The sequence below is a fragment of the Gallus gallus genome, chromosome 1, assembly GCF_016699485.2.
Source record: "Gallus gallus isolate bGalGal1 chromosome 1, bGalGal1.mat.broiler.GRCg7b, whole genome shotgun sequence".
Taxonomy (NCBI): domain Eukaryota; kingdom Metazoa; phylum Chordata; class Aves; order Galliformes; family Phasianidae; genus Gallus; species Gallus gallus.
In genome coordinates, this window is record NC_052532.1 from 33,809,770 (window position 1) to 33,832,692 (window position 22,923).

General features: G+C 44.8%; 1 protein-coding gene and 1 long non-coding RNA gene across 5 annotated transcripts in view; both read left to right on the forward strand.

The window, feature by feature from the left end:
• The window catches only part of RASSF3 (Ras association domain family member 3), a 101,099-nt gene that overhangs the window by 16,920 nt on the left and 61,256 nt on the right, over positions 1-22,923 (forward strand). For 3 of the 4 annotated variants that reach the window (XM_015281591.3, XM_046938125.1, XM_040695649.2), the window contains exon 2: positions 10,299-10,423. The exons of the other annotated variant lie outside the window; for it this stretch is intronic. In XM_015281591.3, the coding sequence (XP_015137077.1) occupies positions 10,299-10,423 (125 nt within the window). The remainder of the gene's footprint in view (positions 1-10,298; positions 10,424-22,923) is intronic. 4 annotated transcript variants of the gene reach the window in all.
• Positions 12,593-22,920, forward strand: LOC121109404. Its single transcript, XR_005847925.2, has 2 exons — positions 12,593-20,771; positions 22,407-22,920. It is a non-coding gene; the product is annotated as an uncharacterized LOC121109404 (long non-coding RNA).

The window sequence follows — 22,923 nt, forward strand, 5'->3', positions numbered from 1 at the left end:
AGGAAGATGTTATTGCTCTTTGCTGCTTCTTTTTTGCTGCCCTGGTAGCTTGTACGAAGACAACCAGAAGGGAAGAGGATGCCAACTGTGCACATTAAACTCAGCACCTCCACAAGATACATGTCTCAAGGTCCATTATCAGGGTGGGAATGATGTCCCGTAACAACTGAAGTAAAAGTTGTGAGTTGGTCATTTATGCAGAAGAACATTAATAGATTAGTAGTGTGGAATTAACTGTTTTAAAGAGGGAATGTAACACTATAGCCTGATACCTCAGCATCCAGAAGCATGCTTGGAGCTGAGCTGCGCTCAGCGCTAAGAAATGACCACTACAGAATGCTCTGCAGTTTTGCAAAACAAGCACAAACATTGTTCAGTTAAGCTTCCTGTAGTCTGATGGGTTTGATTTCTCTTTTACCCGATTTCACATTGCACCAACTGAACCAAGTAGAGACATCTAAGTAACTTGGATCTGGCTGTGAGCTCACAGCTCCTCGGCAGGGTGGGTAGCCACACCTAAGCCATACTTTTCATACCAACGCATATTTTTTGTCAGGTTTCTTCTAAAGAGAAGGAAAACCGAAAGAAAACGATAATTTGTGAATTAACTTCATACTGTGCGTTTTGGGTGTTCAGCAATAGAGGGCACTAGAGTAAATGCTTTGTTTTCAGATTGAGAACTGAGAGCTTCCATATTTAAAAATTTTTGGATGTTGAAGGTTTTTTTTCCCCGTTATTTTTGTCTTTTAGTGTTGGTAAGAGACTAGCAATCATAGCAAATAGAAGTCCAGAAATTCCAGCATGACAGGTAGTAGGACTGCATAAATACTTTGGACCAGTTTTTTACCTTTTTAAAACAGAAATTCTTCGGTTACTTCCCATCACATTTTCAGTTCAGAAACTGACACAGCCAGATACTCAATGAATATAAAATCTCATGATTTTTGGTGTGTGTTCTGAGAGAGATGCAAGGGGAAATGTGGCTTTTGGGAGCTGGAATGCCTCATCTACCCATTTGTCCAGGTCCCTCTGAGTGAGGGACTTCAACATAGCCTTTGGTCTGCTGGGTTCTGGGAGCACCAGGCACAAACTTATAGATAAGTAAGTATGAACTTATTCACCCTGGTTGGAACTAAATGTTCTCTGGGGTTCCTTTCAACCCACGCCATTCTGTGATTCTGTGGTTCTATTCAAAGATGCTGTAGGCTGGTTTTAAACCATTGGTGCAATGTGTTGGAGGCAGTGGATTGGATTGGTAGCTGGGCTCCAAATGCAGATGTGTGAGAGAAACAGGGCTGCAGCTTCTGTTCTGCCAAGGCTCCTCTCCAGCTGCCCAGCCTGGGGTGGATAGGGAAGGGCAAGGAAGAGAAGGTCCATAATGCTCTCCAGAACTATGGCAGCTCCCCTGCTGTTTTCTTTCATAAATGTGCATACAATAGGCATACCTTTCTTTGCAGCATGTGCCAGCACTACAAAAGCACCCTCTGAAATCTGTCAGGGAAGGCTAGACAAGGTGGTATATCAAGATCTGCTGAGTTTTGTCCATAATCTCTTGTTTGAAGGTACTCTGCAGAGGAATTTGGCCTCCCCACCCCTATCTGCCGTGGCAGAGTCAGAAATGTGAGCTCTGTTTGCCAGCTGCAGCACGCGGTCACCTCCAAGATCTGCTGGTGTTAGTAGGAGCACATTGTGTTCCCTTCTTGTTTGCTACAAAGCAGGGTTATGACAATGTGAAGCATGCTCTTTGCATTGGTTAACAGGTTGAGACCTCACCAGGCCTTGCAGTTTTTATGTGCAGAGTTTTGGACAACAGTAGACGTCACCATGCTACAGGGTGTTTTACAAAGCTGCTAAATGTTCAGGTTTATGTTAATGCCTCAGTCTTTAATAGTGAAGCTTGTTACTCCCTGGGAACACAGTCCCCTGCGCTGATAGATAGGGATGGGGAACAGAATAGGCCGTGCATGATCCATGATGAGATGGTTTTGGACCTGTTCCGAAAGCTGGATGCTCACGAGTCCATGGGGCCAAGATGGATTGCACCCTAGAGTGCTGAGGGAGTTGGCAGATGTGGTTGCCAAGCCACTCTCCATCATCCTTCGGCAGTCTTGGCTAACCGGGGATGTCCCAGTGGACTGGCAAATGTGACACCCATCTTCAGAAAGGGCCGGAAAGATGATCCTGGTAGCTGCAGACCTATCAGTCTCACCTCAGTACTGGGGAAGGTTGTGGAATGGATAATACTGGGAGCCATCGTGGACCAGTTAAAGGTCAACCAGGGGATCAGGCCCAGTCAGCATGGGCTTATGAATGGTAGATCGTGTCTGACAAAGCTGATTTCATTCTATGACAAGGTGACCCGCTTAGTGGATGAAGTGGCTGTCAATGTGGCCTGCTTGGACTTCAGTAAGGCCTTTGACACTGTCCCCCACAACATTCTCATGGAGAAGCTGGCTGCCCACAGTTTGGATGGGCGTACGCTTCGCTGGGTGAGACATTCGCTGGATGGCCGGGCCGAAAGAGTTGTGGTCAATGGAGTTAAATCCAGTTGGCGGCCAGTCATGAGCGGTGTCCCCCAGGGCTCGGTACTGGGGCCAATTCTATTTAACATCTTTATTACTGATCTTGACGAGGGGATTGAGTGCACCCTCAGTAAGTTTGCAGATGACACCAAGTTGGGAGGGAGTGTTGATCTGCCAGAGGGGAGAAAGGCACTACCGAGGAACCTGGATAGACTGGATCAATGGGCCAAGGTTAACTGTATGAGTTTCAATAGGGCCAAGTGTCGGGTCCTGCATTTTGGTCACAACAACCCCAGGCAACCCTTCAGGCTTGGGGAGGAGTGGCTGGAAAGCTGCATGATGGAAAGGGACTTTAGTGTACTGATGGACAGTTGGCTGAATATGAGCCAGCAGTGTGCCCAGGTGGCCAAGAAGGCCAATGGCATCCTGGCTTATATCAGGAATGGTGTGGTGACCAGGACTAGGGAAGTCATCCTGCCCCTGTACTCGGCATTGGTGAGGCCTCACCTCGAGTACTGTGTTCAGTTTTGGGCACCTCAGTACAGAAAGGACATGGAGGTGCTGGAGCAGGTCCAAAGAAGGGCAGTGAGGCTTGTGAAGGGCTTGGAGAATCTGCCCTACGAGGAGTGACTGAAGGAACTGTGGCTGTTTAGTCTGTGGAAAAGGAGGCTGAGGAGAGACCTTATTGCTCCCTTCCAATATCTGAAAGGTGCTTACAGTGAGAGCGGGGCTGGGCTCTTCTCACTGCTGACAGGTGACAGGATGAGAGGAAATGGCCTTAAGTTGCACCAGGGTAAGTTTAGGTTGGATATCAGGAAAAAACTTCTTTACAGAAAGGGTGGTTAAGCACTGGAATAGGCTCCCCAGGGACGTGGTTGAGTCACCATCCCTGGATGTGTTTAAAAACTGTTTGGATGGGAAGCTCAGGGACATGATTTAGCAGAGGGTTGTTAGAGTTAGGGTAGTATGGTTAGGTCATGGTTGGACTCGATGATCTTTAAGGTCTTTTCCAGCCTGAGCAGTTCTGTGATTCTGTGATTCTGTTTTTGGACAGTGTCCATAGAAGGGGACCTCAGAAAACCATCCAGGTACGTGGGGAAGAGCAGGTTATGTGGTTGAAAACCCTCAGTTCCCACATCATCATTTGGTGCTTGGTTCTCAGAGCTTACTGCAGGAGTGTTCCAAGCCCATAGATATGTTTCTCAAGGCAAGCAGCTGGGACCATTCCAGCAGAAGGCTGAAACAAGAGGGGCAAGCTTAAAGCTGCAGCATGGAAGTTAAAGCCAGATTTCAAGTTGGCTGTGATGCTAAAATAGTTCAGAGAGATTTTGAGTAGTAAATATAATCTAAGCTTGTATTTTCTTGTTTTGTATTTTTCTTTTAAAGTTCTTCTGCTATTTAGAATTTATGTTTTAAGCCTTCCTTGATTGAATGAAGTGAATGTATTCCGTTCTGTGTGGTCTGGCAAGCATTAGGAGCTCTGTTGCTGCTGGAGTGGTGGTTGCAAATAGGACTGCACACAGAGCGTTATCTGCTCAAAACAGGCACAGGAGTTCTGAGGAGCACAGCTCTGTTTGTAGGCTGATAATGTAGAATCCCAGCTTTGAGCAAGAGCCTCCTATGGCAAATCTTAGCAGGAGACCTTTGGCAAGCACTGGGAAAGAGGGAGGACCCAAGACTGAGGTAGCCATGTTGAGAAAAATACAAATGGTCTTTGCATACACATTGAATTGACTTAATTCTTTAATAGCTCTGGAGTAAATCATTAGGATTTATGTTCCGACGTCACTCGGGACTTCAATGCTCAAAGCATTGAAGAGCCACTGTAGAGTTCAGTATCTCAAGATAGGCATTAACGCTACCTCTCACATAGTTTTTACGTGCATGAAGGTGTGCAGTCCTCCCTCAGAGGACAGAGGCTTTCTCTGTGGCTGCTGCCAGCGCTCTGACCTGGTAGCTGTGACCACCTAAAGATGCTTCATCCGTGCAGAACTCCCCCATCCCAGTTCCGCAACGTGCAGCTAGATGGCAATGTCTGCTGCCGGTCCTTGGGCGAACTGCCCTGCCATGGCAGCCCTGCTCAGCCTGCCCCCAAGTTCCAGGCCGTATCCACACAACTCCTCTGTCTGGTGATGACCACTCAAAGCAAAAGCACAAGCCAGGTTGAGATAAAATCACATACACACACAAAAATACATTTAAAGCTCCGAAACAGACCACACAGTTGTTTACAGAGGTACCTGTGGCAGAAACTGAAGAAACTCAGGCTTAGCTTGTTTAGTTCAAAACACCAGTCCCTCCTTTCTGTTTTGCTGTTGAGAAGCTGAATTAATTTACTCCCAGATTACTTACTACCTGGTGCATGTGATCAGTGACATGCTCTGGGTGTTCCCAGATCGTAGGGCCATTGAACAAATCCAGGCTGATGGATGATGTTGTCTTCCATGGCTCATCCATTCCTCCCTGGAGTTTTCAACCTGGAGTTTTCATGTCTTCTCCTCAAAAGGCCTATGACTCCTGCTGCACAGATGTAATGTCCTCTAGACATGGCAAAGTCAGGTTGGTTACTGCCTGCCCAGGTGGCAAACAGTCGTCTGAAAATTCTGAATCTTCTTTTTTTCCTTCTTTTTTTTTTTTTCCCCACAGTAGCCAAACTTTAGCTTGATTAAACACTTTATAGACAAAAAGCAGGTGAGTTTTTAGGACTATTTTGTTAGACTTAAAGCACTCCTTCTGCTGAGGTCCAAATATATGCAAATACCTGACCGAGCAGGTCTTGGGTACCATGGGTAGCTGCAAAGAGAGCTGGTTGCAGGAGTTTGTCCTGTTCCCAGCGGAGTTCCTGACCCTGGATGGGGCCGTGACAGGTTCAGGTGGGGCTGCAGGCCTGACAGATTCACTTTTAATCAGTGTATATGTAAATGTTTGGGGTTGCACAATGCTAGAACATTCACAGCCACAAGGAAGTGACAACTGTTAGTTAAGGAGACCTTGCAAAATTCATGTGAATGTTTCAAAAGAGCTTCCAAAGTGCCCGTTTTGACTCACTGAGAGCACAGAGGTAGGAACCAAACTTCAAGCATCTCCTAATAATTTCCTGTTTTGAAGAGGAGCCTTGAAATGCTGATTTACTGCTCAGGATCCAGAGTTATTTCTGCGATCTAAAGTAGGAAAGATGTAAATCAAATGATGGTATCAGATATGAATTTGCAGGAATGCCATTATTTTCAGATATTCATTAAAACATTGGAAGTAACTTTGGTGTCATACATAAACATGTAATGTTTTCTCTTCGTAGAAGCCAATTAAACCAAGCGTGTTTTAAAGTATCATGTCTGTATTGGATTTGTGCCATAATATAAGACTTACTCCTAGTTACTGGTACATCCCACGTCATCAAGAATTATGCTGGTATAGTCAGTAACTCATCTTATTTTAGTTTTTCAGTATGCCTTAATTTATTCGAAATGATCCTGTTCATTAAGTCAGTATTCAACACGGGGTAGTGTGTCAGATGATGAACTCTCACAGACTGGTATTGACACAACTTCTTCAAAGTTACAAACAGATCCTGGTTTCACTCTTCTACTTCAGCTACCTATCTGCAGCCATATTCCTTTGATTTTCAGCTTCGGTTTTAGAGTTTTACAACAAGTAACATTTTAGAGATTCAACTAGTAAAATGTGTGAATATATTAGAAGTACCAATGAATGAGTGTGTGAGAGGCTCTTGTTTGGCTGGGTTTTTTTTAATTCTTTGCCAATGGAAGACTGTAATCCAGATGGTTTTTGCCAGCTGTGTGAAAGCAAAAGATGAGGATTCTAGAAAAGCTGGAAAGAGAATTATACAAATGGCTTAAATTTTGAATCTTGAAGCCTAGCTTTAGCACCGGCACTTTGAAATTGCTGTGTTGTTTGGATTTGTGCTTGCCTCCTACCATTGCCAAGTGGGCTGCGACAGCTGTGTGAAGCAGGAATTGGATGAGAGAGAACATCTGCTTTCCAGCAGCACTGTTTGTCTGCTTGAAGGAGAAGGCCCATCTGGTTATGTCTTCTGGTCTTCTTCAGCCCCTCAGCGCCACTCCAGCAAGATGGTTCTACTGTCTCTCTAGAGGTTCTTGTAGTAGCAGGCCTCTTGGGGCATTGCCCTAGGGAGTTAGTCAAGCCAGTTTTATGGTCTGTCAGTGCCTGGGAAAACTGCTGTCTACGGGATGTGTGTAGGGCCTGGTGGCCAGTGGCTATGGCTGTGGCCCATGTATCTGTTGAAAGCAGTCTGCAGAGAAACTGTAGATTAGAAGGACTTATGTGGAAAAGTGGTAATTGTGGATGGATACCACTTTAGAGGAGTTAGGAATGTGGGGCTTTTCTGTGCTGCAGTGTGATCTGAGCCTTGCTCAGCTCCACAACTGGGAAACGTGTGCAGAGATCGCTTGGGAAAAAGCATGGCTGTAAGGAGGTCAGAAATTCCCTGTCTCATCCGCAATGATTGCGGTGCCTTAAAAATCACCTATGCATCATTCATTGGGAAAACGGTTAAAATGAACCTCATTCTAATCTCAGACTGATGGTGAGTGACGATAATAAATGAAGAAATAATCAGAAATAAAGAGAATTGCAGATGTATGAACACAGTTAGAACAGATGTGTGCCCCCAGAAAGCTGGGCGCACTCAACACTTTCAAAGGGCATTTGTCCAAATAGGTTTCTCATTCCACTGCAGCATCTAGAGAAACTTATATGGCGGCAACTTTGGCATCTAACTAGAACACAGATTTCTGAGCATCAGCAAAAAGAACACAACATGTATTAAGTCCAAACCAAGGCGTGAGATGTGGATGTCAAAGTGCTGTAGAAATATAATGAATTCTGTCTTGCAGAAGAAATACTGATCTTTCTTCTCCTTCCTTATGTGACCTGCTGGCTGCAGATGGATTAAGAAGTAAAGCTGTAAGCATCTTATGTAGTTTGAATATTTTTCCAAGAAGCTTTACAAGCATAATTTCTGTAAGGCAATCACAGTAGTAATCTCTCCTCTGATAGCTGGGAGCAAAGCCACAGGCTATCAATTAAAGATAATTTTACTGTCTAATTTCCCATCACATGCAGTAGCAGAACCAAGCTGTACACCCTCCTCAAGCTTTCTAGTAAAGACTTCTTCAATATGTTGCAGCTGATAAGTAATACAAACCTAAACATAAATTCAGCTTTGAACTTTTGATGTGTCACTCTGGCATGGCATACATTTGCATACTCATTTGAAAGTTAAATTTGTTTGGGCCGCCACAGAACTTGTGTACACATGCACACCTCCTGGGCAAGGAAGAAGACCACAGCAGGAGGGAGAGGCTTTGTTGCTGAGCCTCTGCCTGACCCACTGACACTCAGTCACTTGGGCTGATGCTGGAGCAGCCGTTGAACTGCCTGCCTGCCCCACTGCTCGCTTCCTGTTCTGCAGCCTGGCACAGCCACTCATGCAAACAGCTATTTACAAGTTATCAGGCAAAATCGAGTGTCAGAGGAAAAGAACCCAAACATCAGGTAGGGACCAATCACATAAAATGAATGCATTCAAGTCTTACAGTTCACCCTCATGAAGGCAGGATATAAGTAGTCTTCATTCTGTGTAATATTAAAATTTGCTAAGTTATTTTTTTTCTACGACTCTGGTAGCAATGCAGTAATAAATAATGTGTTCCATTATGACTCAGTAGTTGCCAATGCAATTTTAAAAATATGTATATATTTAATAAATACATGGTTTGCATTTATAAAGGATGCGGGATAATTACGCATGTTCAATATGCAGCGATACGTCACTTTAATAAATAACTTAAGCATACAGGACAGCCTGAGCATTAGTAAAATAAACCTGTTAGCTTTTCTGCATGTCTGTGGGTGCTTTTATCAGCTGTACACAGTTAAAACCCCTGCACACTTCAGTTCAAAGGACTCTGCATTCGTTTCAGGCTGCGTCAGGAAGCAACACCTGATTCCGATTGCTTTCTGAGCAGAAATAATATGGCAACCCAAAATCTGGTGATCAAAACAGTGTTTTCAGAATAGTAGCTGATTTTTGAACTCGTGGTAATTTTGAGAATACTCCAATGAAGGATTACCAAAAAAAGGAGGATATTATTCTTAACTTGATGCTACCTGGACCTTTGTGAAATGTTGTATGCCATGAATGCAGTAAAATAATGCATTTAAAGCTAAGATAAATAGTGAAAAAGGCTGTAAATATTACCATGCTAGGAAAAAAAACAATTTATTTCTTGTCTTGCTCGTTGAACTTACAGTCAGTATATTAAAATCTAGTTTATGATCAAGAGTTTCAGAAGAAGCTTTCACATTTTTTGCAATTATGCCTATAACAGCCAGCAGGAAATTATGGGCTTGTCTTACAAATGACATTACAGACTCACAAATTAAAATGAATATAAATGACAAACTAAATAGCATTGAGAGATAATGTTTCTTAACTTAATTAGTAATCCTGGTTTTGAACAATGTTTAGCTAGGAGATTTTTTCCTAATATTATTTGTGAAAATGAGCCTTCAGAATAGGCGCATGCTCAGTATATTTGTTTGCATGATGGCAGAAAGCTGCTGGATTAACGAAGCCTGGTTTCATACCAATCTGTGCCCTGCTCCTTGTAGCCTCCTCCCTGGCCAAGAAGAGGGAGTCTATTAAATGGGAATTAGATGGGAATCTATTAAAAAAATAAATGTGGGAAACAGATTTTTGAAAGGCTGACAAGGGAACAAAAAAAAAGAATCCCACCCAGAATTCATCTTTTCCTATAAACGAGAATGGTATAAAGCTTTGTAAAAAAAAAATATGTATGTGCATGAGTAGTTTATTTTGGGAAATTCAAAGCATTTCCTCCAACAGTCATTCTTGGAAATGGCTGAATTGTTTTAACCAAAATGTCCTAAACCAAACAGCATGATATTCCCCAGCATGGAAACTTTAAGGACAAGTGGTTCCTCTTTGGCAAAGTTATAAACAATTTAAGATGGAGTCTAAAAATAGAGAGTGACATTCAGTGCAAGACAAAGGTGGTATAATGAGCTCTGCCCAACTTATAATAACAGTAGATGCAACAAGGCTTCAGAACCAAATTCCACTAAAGTGATTCATCTCTTCGTGATGCTGAAGCAGTATGAATCGACTGCTTTCTTGGTAGAGATGGGGCCATTTGCCTCTGTTAGGAATTTACATTTCTAGCGTCCATCCCGGTTGATTTTGGTGACATTTCTGAATTGTTCCTGAAGGCAGCTTTCTGATTTAGCAGGTTAGCTGTAGCTTCAGATAAATTCCTCATTCCATTTTCAATGCGTTCTCAAGAGCACCTCGTTTAAAATGCATAAAGCTATGCAATAGTGGCTGTGCAGTGGTTGTACTTACGTAGAAACTTGAATCTGAAAATCAGAAATGTTGTGTCTTTTCTTAGAGCAGACCCTCATCTGCTTGCATTACGGTAGCTAAGAAATAGCGCGTGGCACAGATTGCTTGCAATAATGCATGAGGACAGCCCTGATCCAGCTAGAGACATGCATTGCTGGGACCATGTCGGGGCTGTCTCCTTTGCTCCAGTGATTTTCCATCTTCATGATACGCACCTGTTTGTACGGGGAGGTTCAGACGAGGCAGCGCACCATTTCCTGGAGGTCACACAGCACATCAGGATGTGCCTCGCTCCGGGCTTCTGCCTGCAGCAACTTCGTTTCTAAACACTTCTGTTTTTCTTCTTTTTGTCTGCGTGCGTGCTGCAGATTGCAAATACACATGCCACGCTCACTGCCGAGACCTGGTGCACCTGGGCTGCCGGCGGAATGGGAAATTAATGGACTGCCTCACTGCACATGGCACCTTACACGGATCTGACAGCGATGGTCAGGTAATAGGTCTCGTGTTTGTGTAATTACTGCTGTCTCTTGTCAGCTCTGTAATGAAACGTGGTCTGCCTGCTTCACCCGGCTGCTTGGGAATGATGTCACACTTAAGCATGGCCAGCAGCGCTACGGTTATGCAGTGCGACTGCTGCCAGATGGGTCAGCACTCCTCCAATCAGTTTTCAGCTAAGCTTGCTGAGAATCGTCTCACAAAATGGTATTTCTCCTGTAGGTTTGGCCCCCTGAGGCGAGTGGCTGGAGCAGAGCAGGTGTGTGTGCTGGGGGTGAGAACCTGCAGCTGGGGCTGCCTGTTAGGCTGTCAGCTGTGCCGTGGAGCACCTGGCAGTGAGCTGGGCAACCCAGGTGCTGTGTGCTGCTGAGCGGAGCGCTGTGGGACTGTGAATGAAGCTAAGGGTTCGGCTGTTTGTGACCATTAAGTGATGTTTCTGCTTTTGACTGGGTTTGGTGTAGTTTCATCATGCCTCCCTGCCAGTAACTTCACATTTCCTGAAATCCCCCAGCAGCTTCAGTTTGTTGTGATGTACCCCCCTCACTTAGACCACCACGCTGCTTCTCACCTTGTATTTCACCCTCAGTGTCAGCACCTTCTCCCTACATCTCCTTCCTCAGTGGATGCATCAAAGCAGCACGTGACTGCAGGGAGGTAGGGATCCTCCATGAAGGAGGTTCACACAGTGGTAATCTTTAATCCGCAATAATAATCTGCAAATCTTTAGCGCTCTGGTAAAAGTTGCATTGTGCTAATTAGCTCTTGCCTTCATCCATTTCCAGACAATTTACCTTTTGTCATCCACAAAAGTCCACCCACACTTAATAAGGTGTTAAGCCATTGGACTTTCACCTGAACCAGTTGAAACTTCTGAGAGGGCATCAAAATGTCTCCATGCTCTTGCTAGGCTTGCTGAGCGTGTTGCATACCAGCACAGAACTCTCTCTGGGAAAAAGTTTGCATTATTCTGCAAAATTATTCTGGCAGTCTGTGGATGGAGTGTAGTCTGTAGGGTTTTAATTAGACTTGGAGCATGCTTTGGAAGCAAGTCTTCCAGTTGTCCTCACTTAACCTTGTTTTGGTTTGTATCAGCAGGCGGTCTTAGAGTACACAAACTCAGTTCCCTTTCAGGCTGAAGTTAAACTGTTTGCTGAAGTCTCTGTGAAGGGGCACTCTGGTGTGCTCCAGCCAATGGTGGCCATTCAGCCCACAGGAACAAGGCTGAGCTTGCCATAAGTAAAACCTCTGAAGCCTTGACACTGATGACTCTAGGTTCTCAGCACTGTACAAAATTGCTTTGCTTTACAGAGTTGCGTCTATTGCGCCACAGGATTTGTTAACGTAGGTGTAAGATGTTTGTCACAGAACAGTCCTCAGTGAGAAGCACACTGATAAGTGCTCCAGTGAAGCCTGCTTTTGCTTTATCTACGTTATGACTTTGAAAATCACATGGTATGCAAAACCAGTTGATTTTGCATCACGCTATGTTAGCAAAATGCATATCTGCAAAGAGCATGCATGTATTTGGGGATATCTCAGCCATACAGTGAGTGTCCGCTGAAAACGTGATGGGATTACAGAGAACTGCTGGAACTCTGTGGTATTTATGGAGAGGAATGCCTTACTAACAACCTGTGTAGTCTTGCCAGGGACTGGTCAGATAGGTTCACACTCTGGAATATAGACAAACTGCTTGAATTTGTTAATAAGCCCTTGGAGCTCAAAAACCTGAAGTTTGCTGTCCTTTCTGTATGTCGATACACACACACACACACACACACACACACACACACATATTTCATTATAAAAAGGTCTAGGAAATTTAACTACGTGGCTTTTTGGAGAGATTGGTAAAGCTGTGTGATTAAATACTTGTAAATGAAGCTCACAATTTCACACATACTGCAATTACCTGATGGCAGAAATACATGGCTCAGGTGAAAAGGGGATGGTGTCTAGCTAATTCTCTGGCCTTAAATGGTTCCCTCTCAAAGACATTCCCTGTAGAGATTAAAGCGGAAAAGAGGGATTAATGCCCTCTGTGACCTCACAACAGCACCCTTGGGAAAAGCAGGGAGAGAGCTGCCGGTGTCCTCCAGGAACAAGCAGAGGGGATGGTCGTGGGTGAGGTTTGTACAAGACCAGAAGTGCTTGGTAAGGTATAGAAAGGGATATAGGACGTCTGAAATGGCTTGGATAGTAACATCCCTGGCTTCACATTGCATAGATCCTCTGTGGAGAAAAGGGAGAGTGCAAGAATGGAAGCCTCTGGGTCTGGGTGGGCACTGAGGCTGCCACTAAACATAACTGGAGCTGAAAGTAGTTTCAGTTCTTTCTACTTGGAGAGGTGAGACGCTTTGACATCTCTTTCCCAAAAAAATATCTGCTTTGGGAAGAAAAGAGACAGTGCAGAGCAAAATATCACTGCGCAGATGTGTTCAGCTCTTGATTAATAACGAAAGCTACCATTGAGTTACTGATGGCTCTCCCATACCCGCTGTTGGTAGTGGTTTGTATGCTGTACTGCGTGCATGTTTTTTATGGCTTGTATATTTCAGATCCCTATTAAACCTGATTGTGCTTGGTAGTAGTTGAAAGGAAAAGAGGAAGACTAAATGTTTTGGCAGGCAGAGCGTAGTTTCGTTTTTGCCAGTGACTGGGATTGATTTCAAACCTGGAGCTGATTTCGGTTCCAGTTGTGTGCATTGCTCAGGCTGCTGTTAAAGAAATCCATTTCACATAAATAAAGGCCATGATAAAGTATATGAGCTAGGAATTGGTCCCAAACTTTCAAAGCAAAAAAATTTAAGAGATATCCCCAGCAGTTCTCTGCAGCCTTCCTTCACAGTGTGAGTATCGCCAGTATGACTTTGTGCAGTGCTGACTTAAGATCTTCACGTGGTAATGTATATGTATATATGAAACATAAATGGCAACATTCTAAGAAGTCTAATTTACTATATCAGATATTTGGACTTTAGTAGTCTCTGGAGTAGGTATCACAAGTATACAGCAGGTATCCTCTGGAGCAGGTATCTGGAGCAGGCTGCAGAAACTCTTGGGTCAGTGATAACTGAGGCAGCAGTTAAATATACCAAGTAGGACAAAGGCAGCAGATGCATTTAAGCAGAGGGAGTTTCCTTTTAATTGAAAGAGGATCTTGGACCTTAGGGTTTTTTTTTTTTTTTAAGTATGAATTCCTGCAGGAAATGTCCCATTTTTGCAGGCGCTGTTGGCTTTGTATCTCTTGATGTCTTTTCCTTCTCCCAACATCAGTGTTCTCCAGCAGAGGGCAGGGAGCAGAGTGCAGCACAGCCCCTCTGCCCACAGCTGCTCCCAGCCCCGGGCTCTGCCAGCAGCTCTATGCTCCTGCTGCTGCCAGAACAGCTCTTACAACCCGCAGCTGCCTCCCTACCCGTCTCCTGAAGAACTTCTCTGAAAAGAGAAACGCAGCAGAAAGCACATTATTGTATATAGACAAGTAATTCTGACCGTCTCTTTCCAGTCTGTGGGTTGGAGGTTTTCCATCCCTTGCCAGAAAGGGATGTCTTGCTGGAGTTGCCGTGACTTCAGGTTTCTTGGAGATATCTTCCTCTCCCGTGTGGTATTTTTATTTTGGCAGAATTTGAGACTTTTTTTGTGCAGTTGCTTGGGATTCCAGATGCCTGACAGCTCAGGTAGCTCTCCTTTACCTACGTCTCCAGGCATCCAGAAAGCTTGGACATCTATGCACAGTGTCAGCCCCACTTGGATTTGCTTGAAGCCCAGCAGTAAAGGTTGGATGGGGCACACAGTGAGTGGATGGACCTGTGTCATCACAGCACCAAGTGACATATTATGGGAATTCAGATGTCTAACAGGGTAGGATTCAGCCCGATGGCACTATATGGGAATTTACGGTCCTCAGAAGAAACATTTTTTCCCTCAAATTCCATTTAAAGTCCTTGAATAATAATACACAGGTCTGACCTTTCAGACAGAAAGGTAGCAAGTCCTCTGTTCAGTGGACACACAGCTGAAATTCAGAGATCAATTCTCAGTTGTTTAGCAATCAACTCCATTCAAGCCACTCTGACTTTCTAGCTGCATAAAAAGAAGCAGACAAGGCTTCCAATTACAGGCAAAAACTGCTCTTATACCAGAGGAACATTGCATGTGAACTCCTGATTGTTGCAGCTTTGTGTTGTTATATTCCAGGCATTCGAAGGAGCTCCTCAGGAAACGACACAGTGCTTCGCCAGTAATGCCACCTTCAGCTTGAAATGCTGTCAGCTATTGTTACAAGATCAATGTTATTCCTTCAGCACGTATTTCGAATACATATTGTTCTTACCACAAACATCTTCCACAACCACTTCCAGTTTGTGCTGTCAGTGTTGTGCATTGTCTGTATTGCAGCAGTCTTCTTCCTCCTCCAAAGCTATTAATGTCTTCACAGGACCTCAGCAGGCTCTGCAGAGTGCAGATGATCACATTACAAATTTAATAGAAGTAATATAGACTTGCACGTTCCATGTGTTTGAGTGGTTTGCTGATATTCAATTCAAATTGAATTGCCTAATCCTGCTGGAGAAAAAGCTGCAGGAGAATCAATCTTGTGAGACACTGTTTTATGTGTTGTGTAGATGATATAAAGTGACATAGACACACATCAGCACCAGGGGTGGCCAGGGTCTGTCTGAGCAAGCAGGGGGAGCTGGTAGCAGGGTGCTGTGCGTTGTGCCAATGATGGCTTGCAGCAAGGAAATCTGAGCACAGTCTCTTTGTTATCTTTTGAGTAGTTGTTCAACATGCAGATGGAGCCAGTGACCACCAGGAGGACTGTTTTTTATGGAGCATGTGTAGGCAAGTGGGTTTTGGCTGCTTGCATTGAAATGTGCTTGAAGAGAGGTATTTTGCTGTTGTCACAGAATCACAAAATGACTGAGGCTGGGAGGGCCCCCACAGTCTCTGGGCAGCCTGTGCCAGTGCTTTGTCACCAGCAGAGTAAAGAAATGCTTCCTGGGGTTCAGAGGGAACCTCCTGTGCTCCAAGTTGTTCCCATTGCCCTTTGTCCTGGTACTGTGCACCACTAACAAAAGCCTGGCTCCATCTTCTCTGCATGGAGACAGAGGCCAACGAGAATCTCATGGAGTGCAATAAGGAGAATTGCTAAGTTCTGTACCTGGGGAGGAACAACCCGAGGCACCAGTATGTGCTGGGGACACCCAAATGGAAAGCAGCTCTGCAGGAATGGAATTAATAGTCCTGGTGAATACCAAGTTGGTAAGCCAGCAACATGCCCTTGCCTTTAAGAAGGTTAATGGTGTTCTGGGCTGCATTAGGCAAGGTATAGCTAGCAGGTCAAGAGAGGTGATCATTCATTCATCAGTGATGAGGCTGTGCTTGGAGTGCTGCATATGGTTCTGGGCTCCCAGTGTAAGAGAGATATGGGTGTACTGGAGAGAGTCTGACAGATGGCCACCACAGTGATCCTCCTATGAGGAGGGGCTGAGAAAGCCAGGATTGTTCAGCCTGGAGAAGAGCTGGCTCAAGTAGGGGTCTCATCAGTGAGTGTGATGGTATATGTGAGATGCCCATTTGCTTGGTGATAAAGCACTATCTATGAGAGCACCTCGTTCAACCATCAAAACTTGAGGAATGAAAGAAAATGAATGCTGGATGGGGAAGTGGTGAATGTGGGAGCTGATGGCAGCTCCTTTGAGTCTATGCCCCACTGCAGAGGCCTACATTGATTTTTTCTTGAACATCCTTGTGAAGTAGATGACAGAAAGACAGCTAAACTTCTCCTGGAAATCAACTGGTAGATAGGGTGGCAGTCACTTTCACCCCTCCCTTCACAAGCTGCCTGATTATTTACTTCACATCCATAAAAATGCATGGATATATACTCATATATGTCAACCAAAATGAAGTTATCAGTAGCACAGCAGCCATGTCAGGGCTGTCTTAATCTATTAATCCACAGGGGTGATAGTTTTCCAAACAGGGTTCAAAGAAATATTTTCTATCACACACTTTGTATTGTGCTTATTCACCAGGCTCATTTTATTTCACATTTGAGAGTTCAGGAAGGAAGCTGGGCTGGAATAATGATTTCAGACTGCTTAATTCACCCCATGTGGATCTGCCCTAAGCAAACAACAAGATGGCAGCAAGGCTGATTAAAAGAAAAAGTCAGATCTCTTTGGATCTTGGTGTAAATTGGCATAAATATTCTTGAAGCTTCATTCTCTTTCTTGTTTTGTTAACAGTATCAGGCTTCTTTTGTTGACTTACGGTGTTAGTTGCTGTTGGAAATTTACAGAGAAGAGATTACTGCTGCCTTTTGACTCAGTGCAGGAAAGGCATGATGCAAAACCTTCCCTGGTGGGGAAGGAAGGTGGGGAGCGGTTTTTGATTATTTTCAGTGATAACATTGCTGGATGAAGATATGAAAATATTTGTTCCCAGTCTTTGATCCAAGTGGTTTGCCAACCAGCAGCCCCACAGATAGCTGTCAGGAAAACAGGTAGAGAATAGAGCCTATGTTGTTCTGATGCAGTCCTGTTTATCTTAGAAGAATGTGAAGCTTTGCTTCCCCAAGAGCAGGGAATCAAACAAAAGAAGGTAGGGTTGTTCTGCTGATCATGGCTTCCTCTTTGTGAGGACACTGCCTAAGAGCTGCCCTTGGGGCTCTTCCTTGGTGGCTGACTCTCAGCCTTTGGTCTGTCCGGAGTCCTTCTCCTCTTGTGTCCTTCTCACCAAACTGTGAGTAGAGGAGCCCTCCTTCGTAAGCTCAGTCTCTCTCCCACTTGGCATATGTTATCAGTGGTGGTTTCTGTCCTCCCAAGAATTGTGTTGTACAGTGAAGCTCCATTCTCATCTGTGCTGTCTCACAGGAAATGTGGATAAAAACTTACATATTGCCTGTTAACTCTGCAAATGATGTGTAAGGATGCATGAAAATTCAGTAATGTAGTAATGTTAGTGCTTCGGTGTGTTTACTGGGAAGGAGGAAACTGTGACCAGTTACTATGTCATTTAAAGGCAGTGACAAAGAAGTTATCAAACTAAACTAGTGGGGAACAGTCCTTTTGTTCCTACTCAAACCATGAAGGAGTGGCTGGTGTGAAGGATGGCATGAAGGAGTTTCCTGGAGTCAAAACATACCGGGTTCTTGACATAACTGTGGGGGACCTCAAGCAGTAATCACTCTGTTGTGTCTCCTTCTCTGTTTTTATTAAACCTGCTCAACCTATTTAACCTAACCCTCCAATCCTGCAGCATAGCTTTCAGTCTTGCACCTCTGGTTCCTGTGACCAGATTGTCTACTGCAATGCAGAAGCTGCCCAGATGTGAAAGACTGTTGTGTTTCTTCTAAACACAGAGCTTGAGCTACTAAATGGAGATTCCTACTAGCTTTTTATATCTCATGTGTTCTAAAAAGAATACGCTGGTGATCGGTTATTTGGTTTTCTATTTCCTCAAATATTTATTTCACAAAAAGCAACACTTTTGAAAATGAGATAAAGTCTTATCATCATTTCATTCAAGATAAACATTTTATATTATGGCTGGGATATTCTGGATCAGATTTTGGTTCCAAGGGTCGCTTTGCATTGATTGCCTTTCTGCTATGACCTTCAGATGTCTTCAGATTCGTGCTTCTTTTGTTTCTACCCCTGTTTTGGCTTGCCAAGAAAAGAAATTCACAAGAAAAGAAAAAGGGAAGAAAACAAGAGCTTTGACATACTTGGTGAATTAAGTTGAGATCTCTTCTTCTGTGTATTATCTCAGCAGTTTGTGTATAATCTCCAGGCAGTCTTCAGCTGGTCTGACGCAGGGCAGCCTGCAAGACTGTTCCATCTATGCATGTCCAGTCTGTGGGTTGCAGCTGCTTCCATTTCCCTACCCATCTTGATTCAGATTTGGACCACCTTCACAGTCAGGAGTCAGTGGGGAGGTGATCAACCCCAAAGTCATGGGGTAAGGAAGCTGCAAGGTGGAGCGGTGTTGTTTTTCCTCAAAAAGGTACACAGCATCCTGAATCTTCCAGTGTCCCTTTCTCCATGACCCAGTTCTTAATCAGGAGGCCTCTGAGTGTGTTTTGGATCAGCACCTGGCCCAGGTGATGCTGCACTGCAAGGCAGACGTGCCCTGAGAAGATAAGCCCAGCGGGTTGCCTGCCCTGTGTGGATATTCCAGCAACAAAAAAGGACAAAATCGTATCTGCCCTTTACCTTTGTGATGAAAACTTTCATCGTGGGACCCCAAGAGGTCTTCAAGCGTATACACTACAACCAGTGCCATGAGCCAACGGAGAGCAGCAAATCCCTATTTAAAGCATTTTGCCTACTATGTGCTGCAGTCAGCTGGATAGCCGGATAAAATTATTTGCTTTGCCTCGATCGTATCCTGTGCTTCTCCTCCTCATTCTCTGCCGCTGCTTACAAATGCGTGTGTAACCATGGTCAGTCCCTGTTCAGGTTTTGTCTTCTCTGACTGCGTTTGTTTACAGCAAGATAAGTACAGTCATTGATTATTTTGCTTTACAATCCTGAATGAGAACAAAGCAGTGGTGATAGTTACCATGGGGCAGCAGGATGAGGTCAGCATCCTGTCTAGGGCTGATCTCACCTAACTGACTTCAGGATAAAATTACGCTGTCTTGATTTCCTTAGACTTTTGTATCACTGCAGTCTTATCAGACAGTTTTACAACATTTTTCTTCAAGGAAAGTGAAGTAAAGCAGTAGTAAAGCAGACCACTGCTGTTACATCTCCCATCGCTCCTGAATTTGTATTTAGAGTAATGTTGCTCTGTGTACGCACTGTGCATTTTCCATTTGCACAGTTCTGTCCCTGCAACCTTCTTCTTGCCATCCTAACAAGAACTTTCCTTCAAATAACCTTGGAGAGATTTCTTTATCTGCATATATGACTAATCAGCAAGGTCTTATGATTATTATAAAGCAATTTGTTGGAGGTAGGAATTAGAGCATGAAACCGGGACCGAGGAAACCAGATTTGCAGTCCTTGCTCTACTAATGACTGATTAGATATGGCCTTCAGCAAGTCAATTTGGCCTCAGTTTTCAGATGTGCTGATTTAATTTTTAGTCTCTCGCCTCCAGCTTTCTTTTCTTCCTTATTCCAGGAGGAGGGAGGTGCTTATGGTATGCAAACCTGGTATTTCGCTCTGCCTCAAAAACATCTCAGTCTGGGGAGTCGGAAGCAGAAAATGTTTTTGGAAATGGTGATGCTGTGATTAATGTTCCTTGCCTATCTGCTGCCCCTAATCACACAGAGAACTAACTCTTTGTTGCGAAATACTGTGGGCAAATAAATGCGGTGTGTGGCACGCCTGTGTGTCAGCAGCAAGCACAGTTCTATTCCGAGAGCTTGATTGTTTCTGAATTTGTTTCTGCTTTACCCATCCTTCTAAGATCAATTACTGCTGAGTGATTCATCACGGCATATTCCTGAGTTTGTCAAAGAATCTGCAATCTGGGGAAGGAATGAAAGGATGAACCTATGATAAGCTGGAAGGTAACTGGGTACAAGAGAGGGAAAGGAGTAAAATCTGCAGCAGCTGCATTTGTGAATTATGACCTTACTGAGTTCTTTATATTTTCTCCCCCAGTTAGCAGATAAACCTAGGGACTGGAACAATTTCTTGGGCTGAACAAATATGAGAAGTAAGTTTGGGAAATACCTAGAACCCCTATTTCCAGCTGTAACTAGGTATTTACTGTCTATCCGAGAAGTGTCCCTAGCATTATGTGTTAGGGAGATCCTAACTTTGTGGCAGTAGGTGTGCACTTCTCTTTCCCCCTTCTGAAAAAGGCTGGGCCTCCTCTTCCTCCTGCTCTTCATCACAGCCTGCCCCAACCCCTGCACTCCAGCCTTCTCCAACTCTGGCAGAAAGAGCTGCCCTGGGTGCTGGGACAGGAGAGCAGAAAGACCTTTGCTTGGGGAGAAAGAGAGAAACAGAAAAACAAAAGGGATGCAGACAAAAGCAGCCTGGGCTTTTCCCTCTTCTGTCCATCTCCTATGACACAGACTGGATCTCCCACGGCAACTCTGCTCTTGGGGGTGAGAATCATTGCATTGTAGGAGACAGTGAAAAATGAGATGTGGGGTCCAACAGAGTTGACGAGAGCAGAGTTTAGCTACATCAGACTGAGTTTCACATTGAGTTTCAATAACAGTTTGTAAATATTTATGAACTGTCCTTTTTCTTCTGTTCTTTTTTTTTCATCAGCTCACACTTTTGAGCCTTCTGTAGGCTGCGGTTGCCTGCTGGAGACTCAGCAACCGGAGCACTTCTGGTGCTGCCCTGCATCCCGAGCCAGACAGAGAGGTCAGCAGAGATGGGGCCTCTGAGGCAAGGGAAGCTTGCCTGCTTCGATCCCACCCGCCCCCAGGCCACTAACGTCAGTTGGCAATTGTCCCTAATACCGAGGGCTGAGGCAGCATTTCATAGATGAGTCCTTTAGATTGTGCTAAAGCAAAGTGCTTATGCGCTTGGAGCAGTATTTCCTGGTCATTCCACACTCTTCCTCACACTTTTCATTTCTTTTAAGTCACCTGTGGGTTTTGGCTGCAATTAAGAAGGGAAAATGTTCAGGCAGTTCTGCAGCAGTCAGATTTGGCAGTTTCGCCCGTTACTTCCAGTAATTATCTTCGTGTCACAGCTACGCCCTCAGTGCCAGCTTTAGGGAAACCTTCCACCTTTCTGGTGTTTTAATGAGGAAGTGGATTCTTTAGGAAATTGCTTGTCTGCAAGAACAACCCCTTCTTTGTAAGCACTCTTGCTGCGGTCTTTTGCAAAATATGCTGATGTGAAAGTCCTGTCCGTGGCCGACCTGCTGGCAGGATGCTGGGGGCAGTGTCTGCAGGGCGGCTGCGGACGCAGTCAGCTGGCTGAGCCACAGCAGGCAAACCTCTGCCAGCAGCAAGGCGCAGAGAGACGGGGCCTCCCAAAAAAGCAGATGCTGATGCAGATGTTAGGGCTGCAATGACAAGGACTGCTGCCCTGTGAGCAGCGTGGGGTCTGTGGCAGGAGATTGCTTCCAGGATGTGGATGTGACATTCCTGGGGAAGGCTGTCAGTGCCGGGGTGCCTCTGCATTTCAAACCCTCGCTGCCATGAGCCTCTTTTAAAAGGTTTTGCAGAGTTTTCCTGCATTAATTTAGAAGCAGGTCTTTGAAACAGATCGTTTTCAAGAAAACTCACAGATCCAAACAAGAAGAAGGTGGATGCAGCACGCATGCAGCAAAGAGAGTGTGCTCTCTAGTGTTATTCTGTCACGGTGTTACATATAAGTGATGTTTCTGACTTATTTTGAAGTTTGTGAACAGACTGCTTGCTCACGGATCACCTTCTGTCCTTGTGGTACGACCTGTTTTTCAATTATCCCGTGACTTGCAAAGTTGGCCACATCAAGTGAGGAGAGGAGCACCCTCCCTGTGCACATGGGCTGTGGACACATCTGCAGTCCTGAGCTGCACAGGCGCAGCCTCTGTGGCCATTTGTGGCCGGCTTCTCTCCGGACCAGGCACTGCAGGCACCGAGCGCAGGTGGAGGACTTGTGGGTTTTACCAGTTGGTGTTGGTGGGATTGCCTTTAGTGCCCAAGCAGATTTGCAGTCCAGGTGGCACATGGCAGCAGGCAGCGATCCCGGCTCCCTTGGGCAGTGCTTTGTGCTGCAGAGCACTTTGTGATCCTCTCCTGCAGTTTGGTTTCCAGTTCCTGACTGGTACCTCTCTGCACTGGTGTCACTGAGCAGTGTCCATATGCCATAGCTTGTTGTCCTCCTGAGGAGCTCCCATGGGATGGCTCAGTGAGCGAAGCAGCTGCTCTGCTGGGGCAGATTTCAGCCTGGTGCTATGAAAAAAAATAACAGCAAAATTGGTTCCAGTTTATCCTAGCAATCTATGCCCTAAATTGAGGCCATTCAGCAGCTGCTTCATCAACAGCTGAGCTGTCTTTGCAGGGACCAGGACCCCCTGGGAAGGGGCAGAGTGGATGGACAGCCAAGGGCAGGAATAGCTGCTGGTGCCCAACCCTCATCTCTCACCGGTGTGACTGCGGGGCAGCTCTCTGCGTGGCAAAGAAAACCAGAGTTGTGGGTGAAGTCTCCGCGAGCCTGTACGGAGCATTTCTATGTCAGTAGCAGAAAAGAAAACATGTAGGAACCAAGTGTTCAAATGTTGGTGGAAAACAGCTATATTTAGCCGCTCTAAAAATTGCCCAGTACAAGGCATAGAGGAAATGTCTGTGGCAACATACACTCCTATGGTTTCACCTGTTGCGGTGCTTCTTAAGCCTAGAAATGTCAGTAAAATAAGTAGCAAAGCAGCTAAAGCTTCCCCAGAAGAAGTGCCAGCAAACTAAGCTCACTTGTTGAAGCAGCCGTTGCTGAACTATGAATTGACCTTGAGCTGTGTTGATTTACTGTAATTCAAACCATCTGCACTCTGAAACAATTAAAGCCTTCAGATCTCTGAGGA